Source organism: Mustelus asterias, unplaced genomic scaffold (assembly GCF_964213995.1).
Source record: "Mustelus asterias unplaced genomic scaffold, sMusAst1.hap1.1 HAP1_SCAFFOLD_448, whole genome shotgun sequence".
Classification (NCBI taxonomy): Eukaryota; Metazoa; Chordata; class Chondrichthyes; order Carcharhiniformes; family Triakidae; genus Mustelus; species Mustelus asterias.
In genome coordinates, this window is record NW_027590401.1 from 125,147 (window position 1) to 147,313 (window position 22,167).

General features: G+C 46.7%; 1 protein-coding gene across 1 annotated transcript in view; it reads right to left on the reverse strand.

The window, feature by feature from the left end:
* LOC144486752 (uncharacterized) overlaps window positions 1–22,167 on the reverse strand; it is a gene marked incomplete at its 5' end in the record, with an annotated part of 241,995 nt that overhangs the window by 18,124 nt on the left and 201,704 nt on the right. Inside the window, 4 exons of the mRNA XM_078204779.1 lie at window positions 4,169–4,255; window positions 6,817–6,981; window positions 7,075–7,151; window positions 12,037–12,175. Coding sequence (XP_078060905.1) covers window positions 4,169–4,255; window positions 6,817–6,981; window positions 7,075–7,151; window positions 12,037–12,175 — 468 coding nt within the window. The remainder of the gene's footprint in view (window positions 1–4,168; window positions 4,256–6,816; window positions 6,982–7,074; window positions 7,152–12,036; window positions 12,176–22,167) is intronic.

A 22,167-nucleotide genomic window follows, 5' to 3' on the forward strand; every position in this document is an offset into this window, starting at 1 on the left:
TGACAACTACCCTGTGACCCCCACACATATCCATAATCTGCTTAGCAATTTCTTCCTCCACATCTCTATTACTATTTGGGGGCCTATAGTAAACTCCTAGCAACGTGACCGCTCCTTTCCTATTTCTAACTTCAGCCCATATTACCTCAGTGTGCAGATCCCCCACGAAGTGCCTTTCCGCAGCCGTTAAACTATCCTTGATTAACAATGCCACTCCTCCACCTCTTTTACCAGCTTCCCTACACTTAGTGAAACATCTATACCCCGGAACGTCCAACAACCATTCCTGTCCTTGTTCTACCCACGTCTCCGTAATGGCCACAACATCGTAGTCCCAAGTACCAATCCACGCCCCAAGTTCATCTACCTTGTTCCGGATGCTCCTTGCATTGAAGTAGACACACTTCAACCCACCTTCCTGTCTACCAGTACCCACCCTTGACCCTGATACCTTCCCCAATACCTCACCACCCTCTCTGACTTCTGGACTACAACTCCCTTTCCCACTCCCCTGACAAATTAGTTTAAACCCCCCTGAAGAGCCGTAACAAATTTCCCTCCGAGGATATTGGTGCCCCTCTGGTTCAGGTGCACCCCGTCCTGTTTGTACAGGTCCCACCTTCCCCAGAACGTGTTCCAATTATCCACGTATCTGAAACCCTCCCTCCTACACCATCCCTGCAACCACATATTTAACTGCACTCTCTCCCTGTTCCTCAACTCGCTATCACGTGGTACCGGCAATGTACCAGAGATGACCACATGTTTTGTCTTGGCTCTCAGCTTCCAGCCCAGCTCCAGAAATTCCTGCTTTAAATCCCCGTCCCTTCTCTTACCTATGTCATTGGTACCAATGTGCACCACGACTTGTGACTGTTTCCCCTCCCCCTTCAGAATCTGGAAAACACGGTCTGAGACATCACGGACCTTGGCATCCGGTAGGCAACATACCATCCGTGAGTCTCTTTTGCTGCCACAGAACCTCCTATCTATCCCTCTAACTAACGAGTCCCCAATAACTATCGCCCTCCCGCTCTCCCCCTTTCCCTCCCGAGCCACAGAGACGGACACAGTGCTGGAGATCCTCTCACTGCGGCTCCCCACTGGTATGTCATCCCCCTCAACCGTATCCAAAGCGGAATACTTGTTGCTAAGGGGAATGACCACCGGGGATCCCTGCACGGACTGCTTCCTCCCAGCCCCTCTCACCGTCACCCATCTGTTTTCAATCCTCGGAGTAACTGTATTCCTAAAGCTTGTGTCTATGGCCATCTCTGCGTCCCTGATGATCCTAAGTTCATCCAACTCCAGCTCCAGTTCCCTAACACGGTTTTGGAGGAGCTGCAGATGGGTGCACTTCCCACAGGTGTAATCAGTAGGGACACTGTCGTCGTCCCTCACCTCAAACATAGTGCAAGAGGAACATTGCACTGCCTGCACACCCATCCCCTCTAGATACCTTGCCAGTACCAGGTAGAAAGTGCAAAAATGAATTCAAACTCACCCCTACTCGCCCTTTCAGCCTAAGCCCTGTGAGCCAAAGTCTTATAGCTCACACTCTGCTTCCCACACACTCAAGCCCTGTGAGCCAAAGTCTTATAGCTCACACTCTGCTTCCCACACACTCAAGCCCTGTGAGCCAAAGTCTTATAGCTCACACTCTGCTTCCCACACACTACGCTGCCCGCTCCCGACGCTGCCCGCTGTATACTGCAGCCTACCTTTAATACTTCACGCGCTTAAAGAAACCCTTCCCAGACTCCTTTGCTGCCCACTTCTAGTTTTCACTTTAAACTTGAAAAACTGCTGTTAAAGTAAAGGCCAAAAAAATACACACACTAGCTGACTAATTAAATAAATAAACAATTCAATTAATCCAATTAATCTCTTACCAACACTGCTGCCTTCAATCACCCCTCTCAGCTTGCTCCAGTGGACTGGGGTAAGCACAGTAAGAAGTCTCACAACACCAGGCTAAAGTCCAACAGTTTTATTTGGTAGCACAAGCCACAAGCTTTCTGAGCGCTGCTCCTTCATCAGATGAGTGGGAGTTCTGATATACAGAATATATACAGGATATAGAGAATGTGTGAGTGAGAGAGAGAGATACAGCAGGATATAGAGAATGTGTGAGTGAGAGAGAGAGATACAGCAGGATATAGAGAATGTGTGAGTGAGAGAGAGAGAGAAATACAGCAGGATATAGAGAATGTGTGAGTGAGAGAGAGAGATACAGCAGGATATAGAGAATGTGTGTGAGAGAGAGAGATACAGCAGGATATAGAGAATGTGTGAGTGAGAGAGAGAGATACAGCAGGATATAGAGAATGTGTGAGTGAGAGAGAGAGACAGCAGGATATAGAGAATGTGTGAGTGAGAGAGAGAGACAGCAGGATATAGAGAATGTGTGAGTGAGAGAGAGAGATACAGCAGGATATAGAGAATGTGTGAGTGAGAGAGAGATACAGCAGGATATAGAGAATATGTGAGTGAGAGAGAGATACAGCAGGATATAGAGAATGTGTGAGTGAGAGAGAGATACAGCAGGATATAGAGAATGTGTGAGTGAGAGAGAGAGAGAGAAATACAGCAGGATATAGAGAATGTGTGAGTGAGAGAGATACAGCAGGATATAGAGAATGTGTGTGAGAGAGAGAGATACAGCAGGATATAGAGAATGTGTGAGTGAGAGAGAGAGATACAGCAGGATATAGAGAATGTGTGTGAGAGAGAGAGATACAGCAGGATATAGAGAATGTGTGAGTGAGAGAGAGAGAGAGATACAGCAGGATATAGAGAATGTGTGAGTGAGAGAGAGAGATACAGCAGGATATAGAGAATGTGTGAGTGAGGGAGAGAGATACAGCAGGATATGGAGAATGTCTGTGTGGGTGAGCATATGAAAGAGAAATGAAAAAGCAAGAGTGGCAAAATCTTTAAAGAAATAGTTGGTCAATTATCCAGTGAGTGAATTAGAACCTTGTGCAATCTGATCCAAGTGCGGAGACCACTTTCTTCCCCATCATGTCACACATGCAGCCAATGTTCAAACCCCAATAATGTCCAATTTAAAAATCTGCAAGTTGCTGCTCCACCAATCACAGCAAATGTGGCAGAGGAACAGCCTGTGATTGGAGCTGTGGTGTGAATGTGAAGGTCCATGATGCATTCTCACTCTCATGGCCGCCCTTGCAGTCTCCCCTACAGGAACATAGGGATCTGAATGATCGCACAGCCTCCTACTCCCTTTCAGTCAGTGATTTCCAAACCCTGACCACCCTTTGGCTGAAAATATTTTCTTTTCATTTCCCCTTTAAATTTTTAGCCAATAACTCTCAATCTGTACCCCCGCCCCTTCCCACAGTTACTAAACACTCTGCAAAGGTAAATTGTCCCTTCCCATCCACACTATCTAGATCAACCAATCAATGCTCACCTCTTCAAAAGACAACAAACCCAGCCTATCCAATCTTTCAAAACAAAACAGAAAAGGCTGGAAAATCTCAGCAGGTCTGACAGGCATCTGTGGAGAGAGAATAGAGCTAACGATTCGAGTCTGGATGACCCTTCACCAGAGTTCCAGCTCGGACCCTTCGTCAGAAGTCCTGACTTTCGGCACGGAGCTGATTGTGCTGACAAAAAAACACTTGAGAGACTCGCGACCGGCGCTCGCTAAAGGCCCCCAGCTGCTGTGTCCCGGTTTGCAGCACAGTGGGCCCGAGAGTCCCGGCCTGTATCTTTATTCAAATAGGGAGACCAAAACTGTGCCCAGATTTTATGATGTGGTCCCACCAAGACCCTGTACAGCTGCAGTAAAACGTGCTCACATTACATTCCATTGCCCTGACAAGACCAACATTTCACTTCTGTCCTAACCACTGATGAGACCATTATCGTGATGTGGTGATTTATGGAGCAGGACAGCCAGGTCCCTCTGTACCTCCCAGTTCACCAATCTCTCTACATTTCAATCATCTGAAGCTTTTCTATTGATTCTGACCAGTCACACTTTCTGGGTGACCACAAACACCAATGACAAAATAAACATGCACTGATAGCAAAATGATTGGAACAGAATCCCACTCCCCTCACACAATCCATCTCACTCCCCTCGCCCACTCTGTCCATAGCAACCCTTCTCTCAGTTTGATTTTCAAAATGCTAATACCTGATGCTGCTGTAACGTTCCAATGAGGCGAATCATAAGGCGGGCTGGTCTGTGGTGTGGGCGGTTGGGTTGGAACTGGACCAGCTTCTGTGAATGAGGAACAGAAAGGTGAGAGAATGTGTGAGAGCAACATCCAACACGAACACAAAATACAGTGAGGAACAGGAGTCTGTAAGTCAAACATGAACTCTGCCCATCCACACAGACGCTGTCACCATGGTGAATACTTGACATTGTTCTCACCAATCGCCAAACTCAGATTCAAACCATTGTGAGAGCTCAGCCAATGATATTGTAGAGGCAAAACTGTCTCTGCAATCGTCCGAATGTGACTTCGAACCAGACTGGACCCACATGGGTCATCCCACACTCCACACTGGATAGCCCATGCGAGGCAGCCCACACCCCCAAACAGGACCCCCAACACGGGACCCTTTATACAGGATAGTACACACACTCCTGACCCCCTAACTGACTCTTGCACAAATCAGCTGTCAGTAAGAAACCCAAACCCCACCCCTGCCAATCCCCCCCCCCCATAACCATTGCCGATGTGAACCAACACCCTGACCCCGTGTCCGACCAGACTGCTACACCCACTCCCCGCATACCCTGGCCAATCCTCTACATGAACTGGCTAGTGCCCTCATGCACCGCCCCCCCGCCCCCCCCCCCCCCCCCCCCCCACCAAAAAAAACTGACTTAACAGTCTGACTGCACACAACCCCCACCCCCCCATGAGCAAACACTCCAGCCCCCGTGACCGATCCAACAACCCCCCCACTTCCATAACCAAACCCTGCACCCCTTGCATGACCAACCCTCCCCCACCTCTGCCACCCCTTCCTGACCGAGTCCCCTCCCCTAAATCCCCACACTCCCTCCCCCACTCCCTTGTTTGCTGTTCTGTTATTTTCAGTGGGAGTTTTATTTGCAGTTGCCTGACAGAAGTTGTTGCGGTACAAAAGGGGTATGAGCTCCTTCACTCCATTGTTTCTGGCTCGAAAGCCAGTGTCTCCCTGCACTGCCTGAATTTTCATATATGCCCACATTATACTGCATTTTTCAGATTTCTGTCCACACATATCAATCTCCTTTTATATCCTCTTCACAATTTACTTTCCTACCTATCTTTGTGGTGACAGCAAATTTAGCAACCATACCTTCAGTTCCTTCATTTACGTTGCTATTCAAATGTCCCTTTAGCATCCATGATGACTGAGATTCCACAGCCCTCTGCAATGGAGAATTCCGAGGATTCACAACCCTCGGATTTTATGAATTAAAAAAAAATCTTCCCCTTGCTCCTAAGTGGCGTACCCATATTTTGAAATTCTGTCCCCTGGTTCGAGTCCCAAAGTGAAGAATCCTATCCTCACACTTAGGTCAAAATAGAAGAATTGTTGGGGTTGAATCTGGGTTCATAACATACCTTGGGGACCCTAACGTTGCTACTTTGCTACTCCTGAACTCAATCCCTCTGGCAATAGAAGCTAATAAACCATTAGCTTCATAATTGTTCATTGCTCCTGCATTCTAGCTTTTAGTGATTTATTGGAAAGAATCATAGAATCATAGAAACCCAACAGTACAGAAAGAGGCCATTCGGCCCAACGAGTCTGCACCGACCACAATCCCAACCAGGCCCGACCCCCATATATTTTTACCCACTAATCCCTCTAACCTACACATCTCAGGACACGAAGGGGCAATTTTAGCATCGCCAATCAACCTAACCCGCACATCTTTGGACCGTGGGAGGAAACCGGAGCACCCGGAGGAAACCCACGCAGACACGAGGAGAATGTGCAAACTCCACACAGACACTGACCCAAGCCGGGAATCGAACCCAGGTCCCTGGAGCTGTGAAGCAGCAGTGCTTTGACGAGGGATTCCTAATCTCGCACCATTTCAGAAATACTCCACACACTTGTTCCTCCTCGCAAATTGTAAGCATAACCTTATATTTTCTACGTTATATTCTATCTGACATCTACTTGTCCACTCACTAAGCCCTTTTGGAAGAACATATTTAGTCCCCACATCCAAATTATTGATCAAAATTGTGAACAGCTGGGGCCCAAGCTCTGACCCTTGTGGTTCCCTCTGGTCAGAGGCTGCTAACGCCAGAATGAGCTGTTTATTGTCACTCTGCTTTCTGCCTGTTAACCAATCTTTAATCGATGCCAGTATATTACCTCCTATCCCAATGCTTTATTTGTGTTGACCAACTTTCCATTGCTGACCTGATCAAAAGCCTTCTGAAACTCCAGGAACACTGCATCCACTTTTCTCAATTATGTTAGGAATATCCTCACAAACCTCCAACATGTTTGTCAAACGTGATTCACCATTGATTAATCCATGTTGACTATGCCCAATCACATCTTCATTATCAAAATGTCTATTCCACAACTCCTTGAGAATTAATTATTTTAATTTCCCTCCTTGTGCAGGAAGGTTAGTGAGTGAGTGAAGGGCGACAAACGGGCTATCAGAGTGTCTGAATCATTTCCCTTTGCTAAAAATTATACTTTGAGTGTCAGTCCCTTACAAAGCAGAGGCTCTCGTGTAACTTTGTCAGTTGAGCTGCTGAGCTGGGACATCCCAGAGTTTTCTCTTTACATCATTTCCAAACACCAATGTACCTGTGCAGTAAGCGAGGGAACAGGCAGGTGACTTCTTCAACTCATAAACAAAGAAATTGTAGCAGCGTTTGATCTTTATTTCTTGGTGCCAGCGACAGGTGTTTCCACTCCAGTGAAAACAAACTGTCCTCTTTACTATCCCTTCACGCAGACTGGGATGAGATCCTGAAATGAGGAATAGAAAGATTGAAAAGTGTCTCCAGTGTGAATTGTGTTGGACAGTCAATGTCAATCTGATGTAACAGAGTCTGAAATTACCTTTTAACCAGCCTGTGGCGTGTGTGGAGCAACGTCTTACTGGAACAACAGTCTCAGGAATGGTCGAACTACCAGGACTGAAAGGACAATCACACAGTTCATCGCTGTACTGATGCAATCCAAATAAAAAGAGGCTGCAAATACTCAGCTGGTCAGGCAGCCTCTGCGGCGAGAAACAGAATAACGTTACCCTTTGTGACGAACCATCTTCAGAGCAGAGGAGTTATCACAACACCAAACATTAACTCTGTTTATTTCCAGAGATGCTGGCTGACCTGCTGTATATTTCCAGCATTTTATTTTTGTTATTTCATTATTTTAAGGAAGAGGTGTGTGAAATATTAAATGAGATTAGCTCAGTGAGGGAGGAAATATGAAGATGTTTACCATCCTTGAAAGTGGATATGTCCCCAGGCAGAGACAATTCATACCGGAGGCTGCTGAGGAAAGCAAGGGAAGATGTAACAAAGACACAAAGCATCTTCACCCATCAACTGTGCCTATAGATGTGGAGCTGGAAAAGTAATGACATTGATTAAGAGACAGCCGGAGTAATTACAGAGCATTCAGCCTCATGTCTGTGGTGGGAAAATAATGGGAAATAATTCTGTGAAATAATAGAAATCATCATTTGGGAAGGTTTAAATAAATTTGAGTCAGAATGGATTTGTTCAAATAAGTCAAGTCTCAATAACTTGATTACATTGATTGGCAAAGTAACATGGAGAGTTGATGAGTGTAACATATATGATATAGTCCACAAGGGTTTTAGCAAGAGCTTTGACAAGGTCAAACAAGACTCACTCGTCAGGAAATTGGAAGGAGAGTTGGATGCCAATTGTCTCAATGTCAGAAGCAAAGGGTTGTGGGTAGTGTGGTTATTGAGATTGGAAGGTTATTCCCAGTGGAATTCCAGAGGGATCTGTACTGAGTTCCTTGTGTTCTTGTGGTAGTGTCAATGAAATGGAATTAAAAGTTGGGGACATGAATAAGATGTCTGCAGCAGAGATGAAAATCGTTCATGCGCTTGATAGTGAGGAAGAAAGCTGTAAACAGCAGGAAGATATCGATGGATTGGTCAGGTGGGTAGATGTGTGAGCAATAGAACTCAATGTGGAGAAGTGTGAGGGAATGGGTTTTGGGAGGACAAACACTGGATGGAGAACACACAATGAATGGTGGATATTGAGGTGAGTGGTGGAGCAGAGGGATCTTGGAGTATATGTCTATTGATTGCTGATGATAGCGCGACAGGAAAATAAGGTGCTCAAGATGATGCTGTAGAGATTTTTCTTTATTGATCAAGGACACGATTAGAAGAGGAAGGAGGTGTTTCTCTAATTGTATAAAACAATTGTTAGAGCACAAATAGAGTACAGTGTACAGTTCTGGTCACCACATCACCAAAAGAGTCTGGTAGAGACAATTGATGAGGATGGCCGGCACGGTGGCACAGTGGTTAGCACTGCTGCCTCACAGTGCCAGGGACCCGGGTTCGATTCCCGGCTTGGGTCACTGTCTGTGTGGAGTTTGCACATTCTCCCCATGTCTGCGTGGGTTTCCTCCGGGTGCTCCAGTTTCCTCCAGGGGCAATAGCCAATATAAGTGCATGGGGTTGTGGGGATGTGGCCTAGTGTGACTGTGGTTGGTGCAGACTCGATGGGCCAAATGGCCTTCTTCCACACTGTGGGATTCTATGAGATGTTGGAACATTTTATTCAGGAGGGGAGATTTCATTCTGACATATAACATCAGGAGGTATCTGGATTGAGTGGATTAGGAAGAATCGGTTTTCATTTGCAGAGAGGTCAATGTCCAGGGAGCAAAGATTGAGAATAATTGTGGGAACATTGAGTGGGGGGCGCTGAGGAGGAGTATTTCCACACACCGAGTGGTGTGAACCTCACAGAGCTAGAAGGTGGCACTCTGCTTTTTCAACCAGTATGGATACAATGGATCGAATGGCCTCGTACTGCACCCTGAATTTTAACATGTTTAAACATATTGCCACCCATCCCAGCAAGTCACTTTCCTCTCAGTCACAGAATCGAAAAATGAAACAGTGCAGAAGAGGCCCTTCAGCCCGTCAAGTCTGCATTGATACGTGAGAATCCCCTGACCTTCATACCTAATTCTGGTTACCACCTCTTGGCCCGTAGCCTTGAATGTTATGGCATACCAAGTGCTCATCCAGGTACTTTTGAAAGGATGTGAGGCAACCTGACTCTACCACCCACCAAGGCAGCACATTCCACACCATCACCACCCTCTGGGTAAAATCATTTTCCCTCACATCCATCCTAAGTTTCCTGCCTCTCACCTTGAACTTGGGCCCGTGTGACTGACCCTTCAACTAAGGGGAACAGCTTCTCCCTATTCACTCTGTTCATGTCTCTCAGAATCTTGTACACTTCGATCAGCTCGCCCCTCAGCCTTCTCTGCTCCAGTGAGAACAACCCAAGCCTCTCCAACCTCTCTTCATAACTTAACAGTTCTATCCCAGGCAGCATCCTAGTGGATGGATAATGTGGTGACGAGAACTGCACACAGGACTCTAGCTGTGGCCTCACCAAAGTCCGATACAACTCCAACATAACCTCCCTGCTTTTGTAATCTCTGCCTCCAATAATAAAGGCAAGTGTTTCATATGACTTTTTCACCACCCTACTAATTGTGCTTCTTCCTTCGGTGATCTATGTACAAACATGCCAAGGTCCCTTTTTTCCTCAGAGAGTTCTTAGTGTCATGCCATTCATTGAATACTTCCTTGTCAAATTACTCCTTCCAAACTCATACTTTTCAGGGTTAAATTCCATCTGCCCCTGATCTGCCCATTTGACTATCCCATCTATATCTTCCTGGACCCAACACATTCATATATATAATTAACACCCGACCAATCTTTGTGTCATCTGAAAACTTACTCATCCAGCCCCTCAACATAGTCATTGGTGCCATTAATATAAATGACAAATAATATCAGACCCAGCACAGATCTCTGTGGTACGTGACTAGACGCTGGCTTCCAGTCACAAAAGTAACCTTCTGTCATCACCCTCTGTCTACAACAACTAAGCCAATTTTTAATCCTCATTAAGTTACTCTGTATCCCATGTTCATTTGCCTTCTTTATAAGACTCCTATGTGAGACCTTTTCAAAGGCTTTCACACTTGGAATACTGTGTACAGTTCTGGTCACTCTGTTAGAAAAATATAATATTAAATTATATGGAGAGCGTACAGTGTACAGAAAAGAGTTACCAGGATGTTGCCTAGTATGGAGCATATAAGCTATGAGGAGAGGTTGGAGAAACTTGGTTTGTACTCACTGGAACGATAGAGGTTGAGGGGCGACCTGATAGAAGTCTACAAGGTTATGAGGGTCATGGATAGAGTAGATAGTCAGAAGCTTTTTCCCAGGGTGGAAGAGTCATTTACTTGGGGAGTATAGGTTTAAGGTGCGAGGGGCAAAGTTTAAAGGAGATGTATGAGGCATGTTTTTAACACAGAGGGTGGTGCGTGCCTGGAACTCGCTGCCGGGGCAGGTAGTGGAAGCAGATATGGTCGTGACTTTTAAGGGGCGTCTTGACAAATACATGAATAGGATGGGAATGGAGGGATAAGAAGGGTAGGGGGTTTTAGTTCAGCATGGTTGGTGCAGGTTTGGAGGGCCGAAGGGCTTGTTCCTGTGCTGTAATTCTCTGGAGTGTTGGAGGCTTAGGGGTGATCTTATAGAAGTCAATAAAATAATGAGGGGCATAGATCAGCTTGAACGTCAATATTTTTTCCCAAAGGTAGGGGAGTCTAAAACTAGAGGGCATAGGTTTAAGGGAGAGGGTAGAGATACAGAAGTGTCCAGAGGGGCAATTCTTTCACACAGAGGGTGGTCAGTATCTAGAACAAGCTGCCAGATGCGGTAGTAGTAGAGGCGGGTACAATTTTGTCTTTTAAAAAGCGTTTAGACAGTTACATGTATAAGATGGGTCTATAGGGATATGGGCCAAACGTGGGAAAGTGGGACTAGCTTAGGGGTTACAAAAATTTGGGCGGCACGGTAGCACAGTGGTTAGCACTGCTGCTTCACAGCTCCAGGGTCCCAGGTTCGATTCCCGGCTCGGGTCACTGTCTGTGTGGAGTTTGCACATTCTCCTCGTGTCTGCGTGGGTTTCCTCTGGGTGCTCCGGTTTCCTCCCACAGTCCAAAGATGTGCGGGTTAGGTTGATTGGCCAGGTTCAAAATTGCCCCTTAGAGTCCTGAGATGCGTAGGTTAGAGGGATTAGCAAGTAAATATGTGGGGATAGGGCCTGGGTGGGATTGTGGTCGGTGCAGACTCGATGGGCCGAATGGCCTCCTTCTGCACTGTAGGGTTTCTATGATTTCTATGATTTCTATAAAAAGGGCAGCATGGTTAAGTTGGGCCAAAGGGCCTGTTTCCATGCTGTAAACTTCTATGACTCTGACTCCACAAAACTGGTCACCTCCTAAAAAAAATCAATGAAATTTGTTAGGCATGACCTCCCTCCGATAAAGCCATGCTGACCTAACCTCTCCAAGTGGAAATAGATGCTGTCCTTCAGAATTTCCTCCAATGGATTACCTACCACTGATGTGAAACTCACTGGTCTGTCGTTTATGATGTCTTATGTCTACAACCCTTCTGAAACAGCAGAACCACATTATCTGTCGTCTGAGCCCCTGCAATCTACTTCCTCGCCTTCCACAGCAGCTTGGGACACAATTCATCTGGAGCTGGAGATTTGTCCGATTTGGAGCCTGCAAACAGCTCCAATACCTTGTTCTTTCCTGTGTCACACCTCAGTGTCTCTCTCCCAATATTCCCCATGCTTCACTCTGTAGAATGCGCATCTTCCCTTTCCCAGTATTCCCTTTGCTCTGAATGATGATCCCAGTCTCTTTGCTGTTTCATTGACGGGTTTAACAGAGATTTCCCCTGGATCTTACCTTTTGAATCTGTACCATCCAAGAACAAGACTCTGATCACATTGAACCGAATCAGAACACAGATTCCCCACACAGTTTGTGCTCCTCCATGGCTGGTTCAGAACTCTGTGTTTTACACACGGGTCGAAGGATTTGGAGACTGCAGCTAAATAACAGCAAGATGTTTATTGTTAACAAAAAATTTCGGAAATGTTACACACTGGCTCGTCTCCATGGAGACATTTAAAATCCTCCATTTCAGCCATTTCTCTGATATCAAATCCTTGAAATGTCAGCTGGAAACTTTGCTCCTTTTTGAAACCAGTTTTCACTGCAATTCCCAGCTCAGTGAAACATCAGACTTTGTATTTTAAAATATTTATTCTTTCAGCCTGGAAATCGCCACTGAATTTCACACCCAGGTTGAAAACGTTTCCAGGGAGTGACCTGGAGCAGAGTCAACACTGTCGTCACTGTGTGTAATAAGATGATGCTCAGTTACATCTGGTGATGATCAGATCCAGCTGGTGACAATGTTCTCTACTTGTGACATGGTTTGTTCTGAAAGAACGTGTTAATTGTACAAAGCAGCAAAACTGAAGTAGTCTCTGCCTATTCTCATTTCTCTCTCCTTGATCATAACATCTGAGGCAGGAGGACCTCATGTTTGAGTTAAAGGGTGAATGTCAAGAACACGTTCTGAACTATTTGTGGGAGAATCTATTATTGAGTTCCTTGTATTGGAGCCTACACCTTGCTCACATATTCTCTCTGAACCCTTCCCCTGCCAGATGAAGGTGTAATCCTAGGAATCATAGAAACCCTGCAGAGCAGAAGGAGGCCTTTCGGCCCATCGAGTCTGCACCCACTGCAATCCCACCCAGAATCTATCCTCACAACTCCACACATTTACCCCGCCAATCCCTTGAACCTACACATCCAGAGACACTGCAGGACAATTTAGCATGGCCAATCAACCTAACCCGGACATATTTGGACTGTGGGAGGAAACCGGAGCATCTGGAGGAAACCCAAGCAGACACAGGGAGAATGTGCAAGCTTCAAACAGACATTCACCCAAGCCGGGAATCGAACCCAGGTCCCTGGAGCTGTGAGGCAGCAGTGCTAACCATTGTGCCACCGTTCCGCCCATGTTTTCCTTTCCATGATCCACTCTGGCTGAGCCGGGTCTCTCCTAGGGAAGATACCTCAATGTTCAGCCTATCAATTTCCATGTCCATCATGTTTGCATTATGGGCAATGATTAGCAAGCTACAAATTGTCTATCAGTCCTGTGATCCTGACGTTTGCATTGCCTATCGAAGAGTTGGCATTTTTTTTTTCAATTGTTTTTTTTTCCTGGCGCAATGGAATTCCATCCATTTGTTGAGCAGAGACTAAGCTCTAAGTGCCCATTGAAACAGGTAGACTGTGCCTTGCTAGTCAGTGACTGCCTAACCTGAGGTAGGTGCTGGTTGACCATTGGGGCACGATGGTCTCTCCCACAACCAGAGACAGCCCATAGCACTGTATCATAGAAATCATAGAAACCCTACAGTGCAGAAGGAGGCCATTCGGCCCATCGAGTCTGCACCGACCACAATCCCACCCAGGCCCTACCCCCACATATTTTACCCGCTAATCCCTCTAACCTACGCATCTTAGGATTCTAAGGGGCAATTTTTTTTAACCTGGCCAATCAACCTAACCCGCACATCTTTGGACTGTGGGAGGAAACCGGAGCACCCGGAGGAAACCCACGCAGACACGAGGAGAATGTGCAAACTCCACACAGACAGTGACCTGAGCCGGGAAATAAAACAAGTGGAGCCTTGGAGACCATGTCGAACTTCAAGAAAAGTTTTTATTCCACATGCATGAGGGAGAGATGAATTCGGGCCTGAAATCCCAGGCGGCTGCGAGTTCCCTCTGCTCATTGTAGATTCATACAGGCTATTATACTTTTCCGAGTTGCAAATTTTTATATTATCGTACTAATTCCTCAAGTTGGATACATGTATTTGTCAAGACGCCCCTTAAAAGTCACTATCGTATCTGCTTCCACTGCCTCCCCTGGCAGTGACTTCCAGGCACCCACCACCCTCTGTGTAAACAACTTGCTTCATACATCTCCTTTAAACCTTGCCCCTCGCAGCTTAAACCTATACCCCCAAGTAAATGACTCTTTCACCCTGGGAAAAAGCTTCTGACTATCTACTCTGTCCATGCCCCTCATAATTTTGTAGACCTCTATCAGTTTGCCCCTCAACCTCCATCGTTCCAGTGAGAACAAACCAAGTTTCTCCAACCTCTCCTCATAGCTAATGTCCTCCATACCAGGGCAACATCCTGGTAACAGAAAAGTACATTGTACGCTCTCCATATAATTTAATCTCATCATGCAAATACATTGTTCAGTTCATCCCTGCTAATCATCTCTCTGGACACTTCCTGTTTACCCGATTATAATGTCAAAGTGTTGTGTTTGCCCAACCGATCTACAATGATGTGTTAATTGCTCCCCCACTCTGCTCGGTGATCGTGTTTACCAGAAGACTATGATCTCCCTAGACAGTATGGAGCCTGGCTGTCTCAATGCCGGTTCTCCCACTGTCGTGATAACTCAGAAAGATCTTCTGCGCATTACAATTGTAAGGAGTAGGTAACATATATTAATCATTATCTGTCAGCGGAGCAGACCTCCAGCTGTCTGTGTTAACCCTTTTCTTCCCTCTGGTGAGGCCTGGCTCTCTGGGCTTGCTCTATGTACCCTGCATGTATTACACTGAAACTAAATAAAATATGAACGGACACATAAATTAAAATATAAAAGAAACGATCCCTGATATTGCCCTGCAACAAGAACCCATTCACTCTGCCAATCGAGTTGGCCTTATCACTCATCGCCGCTGTCCCAATGTTATGTCCGCCTTCTGCAGCAAAACTGGAAAGCCCACAAGACTGGGCAACATTTTTGAAAAGCCTGGGCTGCCTGAATATCCTGGTTATGCCCAACGGAATGCCATGAACTGTGTGTGGCATTAGCTTGCTTGCAGCCATTGCTGGAAGGATGATACATTCAGATATCTGTCTGCCACTGAGTTTTGTTGATGTGGAGATGCCGGCGTTGGACTGGGGTAAACACAGTAACCCTGTTTGAGAGCAGATTTCCACTCCATCTGATGAAACAGCAGCGCTCCGAAAGCTGGTGGCTTTTGCTACCAAATAAACCTGTTGGACTTTAACCTGGTGTTGTTAAAACTGTTACTGAGTTTTGTTGGCACGGTTTTACTCCCTTAGCCTACAACTCTCCCACAGTATGCTCAAGGCAGTGGAGCTAACCACCCAAAGCTGGGAGGTTGGCTCATGAGTATCAGGATGTGTCCATATGCCGGTGACCTCGTGTCCTGGGGCCTGAGGCTCCTTCGGGTTCCTCTGAAGATTTAACCTGGGGCTGTTTCCATATGTCACCATGAGGAGACACAGCTGAGGATCTGCCAATGAAGAGGCTGTGTACTGACACAGAGAGATTTATACATTTGACTCCCGCTCTTTCACATTGCTACTAGCCAATGGTCTGGGCTGAGAATGAGAATCAAAGTAGCACACAAAAATGGGAAACATCTCCACGCTATTCAGCCACACACTAGACACATGAATCAGCTGTGCACACACTGACACTAATCCCCTTGCATTATCCATTCCTATTCAGACTCTGACTCCTCTTTTCCCATCCTACCTTTCTTTTCCAGATGTATTCTGGAATATTTATATCCTGACCTTGGCCACGATGGAACCATGGGGCAGAATTGGATGTTGCCCCGTTGGTGGCTTTCCAGGAGATGAGTGACTGCCTGTAGAATTCCGCAAATGTCCTTCCCACTGGGCTGTCGTCCACCCCATCTCTCCTCAATTTTACAGTGGGATAAGCAAAGTCGAGGCCATTCCACCCACCCTCACTCCTATTCAGTTCCCTAAGTGGCCAATCAATGATTACTTAAGGACCATTTCCCAGCCAGTGGCAATGTTCAGGCTGGTGGGTGGAGTTCAAGGTCATGCATGGGGGGAAGAGGGAAGTGGGGAGGGGGTGAGACAGCTTGTTCAGCCCTCGGGTGAGAAAAGTGGGGGACCTTATTTCAACATCAGGTGACACCCTCACAGGGTCCGTCCCCAGTTGGTGTTCTCTCCACCAGCTTCTCCTCCAACATCATAGAATCCCTACAGTGCAGAAGGAGGCCATTCGGTCCATCATGCCTGCATTGACAACCATCCCACCCAGGCCCGAACCCCATAACCCCATGTATTTACCCTGCTAGTCTCCGTGACACTAAGGGGCAATTTAGCATGGCCAATCCATCTAATTCGCACATTTTTGGACCATGGGAAGAAGATGGATCACTGGGGAGAATGTACAAACTCCACACATACAGTGACCCGAGGCTGGAATTGAACCCGGGTCCCTGGCGCTGTGAGGCAGCAGTGCTAACCACTCTGCCACCATGCAACATCCCCACCACCTGTGCCCACCCCTCAGGTTTCAGTTCTTCTTCCAGCCCTGAGACACATTACCTACTCCTGGACTCCCAGGATTCAGTGTGGGGTCAACTTAGAATTCCAGCTCTGTGCCCCACAGCTTCAGGTGCTGCTGGGATTAGAGAGCTGCCGACCAATGAAATGAGCGCTCAGCCCTCTGAGGGGGGCGGATGCCCCATCTCAAGCCAATGAACTCTCCCTGTGGAGATCAGAGCCATTTCTCTCAATTGGTGCCATTATTATTTTCTTATTGTGAATCTTTTGAACAATCGACATTGAGGTTTCTAATGATCTTTTCATTATTATTCACGGAGACAGTTTTAGTTTTGAACTCTCAGCGGGTAACTTTATGGCTTCGCTTAATCTGAGACTGGAAAATCCTGCCCGACGTCAACGGACATTTCCATTGTCCTCTTCGATTCCATGGCAGGTGGGGTGGTAAAATTCCGGTGCCCAACTCTGCCCCTCCCACTCTGCCCTTCAATTCTGCCTCTTGAACTCTGGCCCTTGAACCCAGCCTCTCCCACTCTGCCTCTCCCACTCTGCCCCTCACACTCTGCCCCTCACACTCTGCCCCTCACACTCTGCCCCTCACACTCTGCCCCTCACACTTGGCCCCTCACACTCTGCCCTCACACTCTGCTCCTCACACTCTGCCCCTCCCACTCTGCCACTTGAACCCAGCCCCGCCCACTCTGCCCCTCCCACTCTGCCACTTGAACCCAGCCCCTCCCACTTTACCCCGCCTTTACTCAAATCTCTACATCCTGCATTTTCCCTTCCTCCACTCCCTCACCTTCCTCCAATCTCTCGCTTCCCTCCAATCCCTCACCTTTCTCCACCCATAGAATCGTAGAATCATAGAATCCCTACAGTGCAGAAGGAGGCCATTTGACCCACCTAGTCTGCACTGACCACAATCCCACCCAGGCCCTATTCCCATAACCCCACATATTTACCCTGTTAATCCCCTGACACTAGGGGTCAACTTAGCATGGCCAATCCAGTGAACCCGCGCATCTGTGGGAGGAAAATGAAGAAAACCCACACAAAAGCGGGGAGAAGGTGCAGACTCTGCACAGTGACACGAGGCCGGAATTGAACCTGGGACCCTGGCACTGTAAAGCAGCAGTGCTAACCACTATGCTATTGTGCTGCCCCACTCACCTCCCTCCATCCCCATGCCCTCCTCCACCCACTCACCTCCCTCCACCCCCTCGCCTCACTCTACTCACTTGCCTCCTTCCAATCCAATGATTGAGGGTGATTTAGTGGTTTGGATCAGGAATTGGCTTGCTGTAAGAAAACAGAGGGTGGTGGTTGATGGGAAATATTCATCCTGGAGTTCAGTTACTAGTGGTGTACCGCAAGGATCTGTTTTGGGCCACTGCTGTTTGTCATTTTTATTAATGACCTGGATGAGGGCGTGGAAGGATGGATTAGCAAATTTGCGGATGACACTAAAGTCGGTGGAGTTGTGGACAGTGCAGAGGGAAGTGGCAGGTTACAGAGGGACATAGGTAAGCTGCAGAGCTGGGCTGAGAGGTGGCAAATGGAGTTTAATGCGGAAAAGTGTGAAGTGATTCACTTTGGAAGGAGTAACAGGAATACAGAGTACTGGGCTAATGGTAAGATACTTGGTGGTGTGGATGAACAGAGAGATCTCGGTGTCCATGTGCATAGATCCCTGAAAGTTGGCACCCAGGTTGTTAAGAAGGCATACGGAGTGTTAGCTTTTATTGGTAGAGGGATTGAGTTTCGGAGCCAGGAGGTCATGCTGCAACTGTACAAAACTCTGGTGCGGCCGCATTTGGAGCATTGTGTACAGTTCTGGTCGCCGTATTATAGGAAAGATGTGGAAGTGTTGGAAAGGGTGCAGAGGAGATTTACCAGGATGTTGCCTGGTATGGTGGGAAAATCGTATGAGGAAAGGCTGAGGGGCTTGAGGTTGTTTTCGTTAGAGAGAAGAAGGTTAAGAGGTGACTTAATAGAGGCATACAAGATGATCAGAGGATTAGATAGGGTGGAAATTGAGAGCCTTTTTCCTCGGATGGTGATGGCTAACACGAGGGGACATAGCTTTAAATTGAGGGGTGAGAGATATAGGACAGATATTCGAGGTAGGTTCTTTACTCAGAGAGTAGTAAGGGCGTGGAATGCCCTGCCTGCAGCAGTAGTGGACTCATCAACATTAAGAGCATTCAAATGGTTATTGGATAAACATATGGATGATATTGGAATAGTGTAGATTAGAGGGGCTTTAGATTGGTTCCACTGGTCGGCGCAACATCGAGGGCCGAAGGGCCTGTACTGCGCTGTAATGTTCTATGTTCTATGTTCTAATCCATCGTCTCCCTCCAATCTCTCACCTCCCTCCACTGCCTCACCCAGTGTCTTGTTTTTTTAAAGACTAATGCATCAGTTGTAGGTTTTGGCAGGACTGTAGCCCCCAGCCATGCTAAAGGTGCAGCTCCCTACCCCTGGGCACTTGATGCCCACACCACCCTGAGGCACAAATCTGTCACACTCTGTGCCAGATTGGCATGTTGTTCAGGTAACAATCAACAGATAACAACCTTTCTAGCGTTTCAGAGCACAAATGCCTCCATACAGAACCAATCTCCAAGTATCCTTGGTTCCCAAAAAAACCACAATAACTGGATCCTCCCCCTCCCACTCCAGATTCCTCTCTGGCCATGGGGAGAAACATAAAAGTATAGTGTAGGAATAGAGATGTTTTACTGCAATTGTATAGGACATTGGTGAGGCCACACCTGGAATATTGTGCGTAATTTTGGTCTCCTTATCTGAGGAAGGATGTCCTGGCTATAGAGGGAACTCAGGGTTCTCTTGATGCTAACTTGCAGGTTGAGTTTGTAGTTAGGAAGGCAAATGCAATGTTAACATTCATTTTAAGAGGACGAGAACACAAAAGCAGGGGCTTGAAGTTTTATAAGGCTCCGGTCAGACCACATTTGGAATTATGTGAGCAATTTTGAGACCCGCACCTAAGGAAGGATGTGCTGGCCTTGGAGAGAATCCAGGGTAGTTTCACGAGAATGATCCCAGGAATGAAAAGCTTGATGCTTGAGAACTCTGGAACTGTACTCGATGGAGTTCAGAAGGATGAGGGGGGATCTCATTAAAACTTACAGGATACTGAAAGGCCTGGATAGAATGGACGTGGGGAAGATGTTTCCACTAGTAGGAGATACTAGGATCCAAGGGCACAGCTTCAGAGTAAAGGAACAACCCTTTAGAACCGAGATGAGGAGGAATTTCTTCAGCCAGACGGTGGTGAATGTGTGGAATTCTTTGCCACAGAAGGCTATGGAGGCCAGTTCATTGAGTGTATTGAAGGCTGAGATACATAGGTCCTTGATTGGTAAGGGGATCAAAAGTTACAGGCAAAAGGCGGGAGAATGAGATTGAGAAAGATATCAGCTATGATTGAATGGCGGAACAGGCTCGATGGGCTCAATGGCCTCATTCTGCTCCTATAATTTATGGAATGCAGCGAAGGTTTACCAGGATGATTCCTGGGATGGCAGGTCTGTCATATGAGGAGAGACAAAGCCTGTTAGGATTCTATGCACTGGTGTTTAGAAGAGTGAGGGGATCCCATAGAAACTTATAAAACTCTAACAGGGTCAGACAGGGTAGATTCAGAAAGAATGTTCCTGATGGTGGGGGAGTCCAGAACTAGGGGTCATAATTTTAGGATAAGGGGGAAACCTTTTAGAACTGAGTTGAGGAGAAATTTCTTCACCCAGAGGGTGGTGAATGTATGGAATTCACTCCCACAGAATGTAGTTGAGGCCAAACCGTTGTCTGATTTGAAGAAGAAACTAGATATAGCTCTTGGGGCTAAAGAGATCAAGGGATGTGGGGGGAAGAAGGGGATCAGGATATTGAATTTGATGATCAGTGTAGAATGATATAAAATAAAGGGCGATTGCCAGGCAGTGTGAGGGTTTTTGTTTAATCAACTTAGATGTAGATTCACTTTAAATCAATGGGGAGCAAGTTTGTTCGTAATTGTAATTACTAACAAGTCTCCTGGCCCTGCTGGAATGCATCCCAGTGTATTAAAAGAGATGGCAAGGAAATACCAAATGCACGAGTGGTAATTTACCAAAATTTGCTGGACTCTGGAGTGGTCCCCACAGATTTTAAAACAGCAAATGTGGCGCCACTGTTTAAAAAAGGAGGTTGACAAAAGGCGGGTAACTATAGGCCAGTTAGCTTAACTTCTGTAGCAGGGAAAATGCTTGAATCTTTCATCAAGGAAGAAATAGCGAGACATCTGGATATAAATTGTCCCATTGGTAAGACGTAGCATGGGTTCATGAAGGGAAGGTCATGTTTGACTAATTTGGTGGAATTCCTTGAGAACATTACATGTGCAGTGGACAATGGGGAACTTGCGGATGTGGTGTATCTGAATTTCCAGAAGGCATTTGACAAGGTGCCGTACCAAAGACTGCTGCACAAGATAAAGGTGCACGGTGTTACGTGTAATGTATTAGCATGGATAGAGAATTGGTTAACTAACAGAAAGCAAAGAGTGAGGCTCAATGAGTGTTTTTCTGGTTGGCGATCAGTGACTAGTGGTGTGCCTCAGGGATCAGTGTTGGGACCGCAATTGTTTACGACTTACATAGATGATTTGGAATTGGGGACCAAGTGTGGTCTGTCAAAATTCGCAGATGACACTAAGATGAGTGGCAGAGCAAAGTGTGCAGAGGGCGCTGAAAGTCTGCAAAGGGATAGAGATAGTCTAAGTGAGTGGGCGAGGGTCTGGCAGATGGAGTACAATGTTGGTAAATGTGAGGTCATCCATTTTGGTAGGAATAACAGCAAAATGAACTATTATTTAAATGATAACAAATTGCAGCATGCTGCTGTGCAGAGGGACCTGGGTGTCCTTGTGCAAAAATCACAAGGAGTTGGTTTGCAGGTGCAGCAGCTAACTAAGAAGGCAAATGGAACTTTGTCCTTCATTGCACAGATCCTTGAAAGTGACGTCACACAGGTGGAGAAGGTGGTGAAGAAGGCATATGGCATGCTTGCCTTTATAGGACGGGGCATAGAGTATAAAAGTTGGGGTCTGATGTTGCAGATGTATAGAACGTTGGTTTGGCCGCATCTGGAATACTGCGTCCAGTTCTGGTCGCCACACTACCAGAAGGACGTGGAGGCTTTGGAGAGAGTACAGAGGAGGTTTACCAGGATGTTGCCTGGTATGGAGGGGCTTAGTTACGAGGAGAGATTGGGTAAACTGGGGTTGTTCTCCCTGGAAAGACGGAGGATGAGGGGAGACTTAATAGAGGTGTATAAAATTATGAAAGGCATAGATAGGGTGAACGGTGGGAAGCTTTTCCCCAGGTCGGTGGTGACGTTCACAAGGGGTCATAGGTTCAAGGTGAAGGGGGGGAGGTTTAACACAGATATCAGACAGACATATTTTACACAGAGGGTGGTGGGGGCCTGGAATGCGCTGCCAGGCAAGGTGGTGGAGGCGGACACACTGGGAACGTTTAAGACTTATCTAGACAGCCATATGAACGGAGTGGGGATGGAGGGATACAAAAGAATGGTCTAGTTTGGACCAGGGAG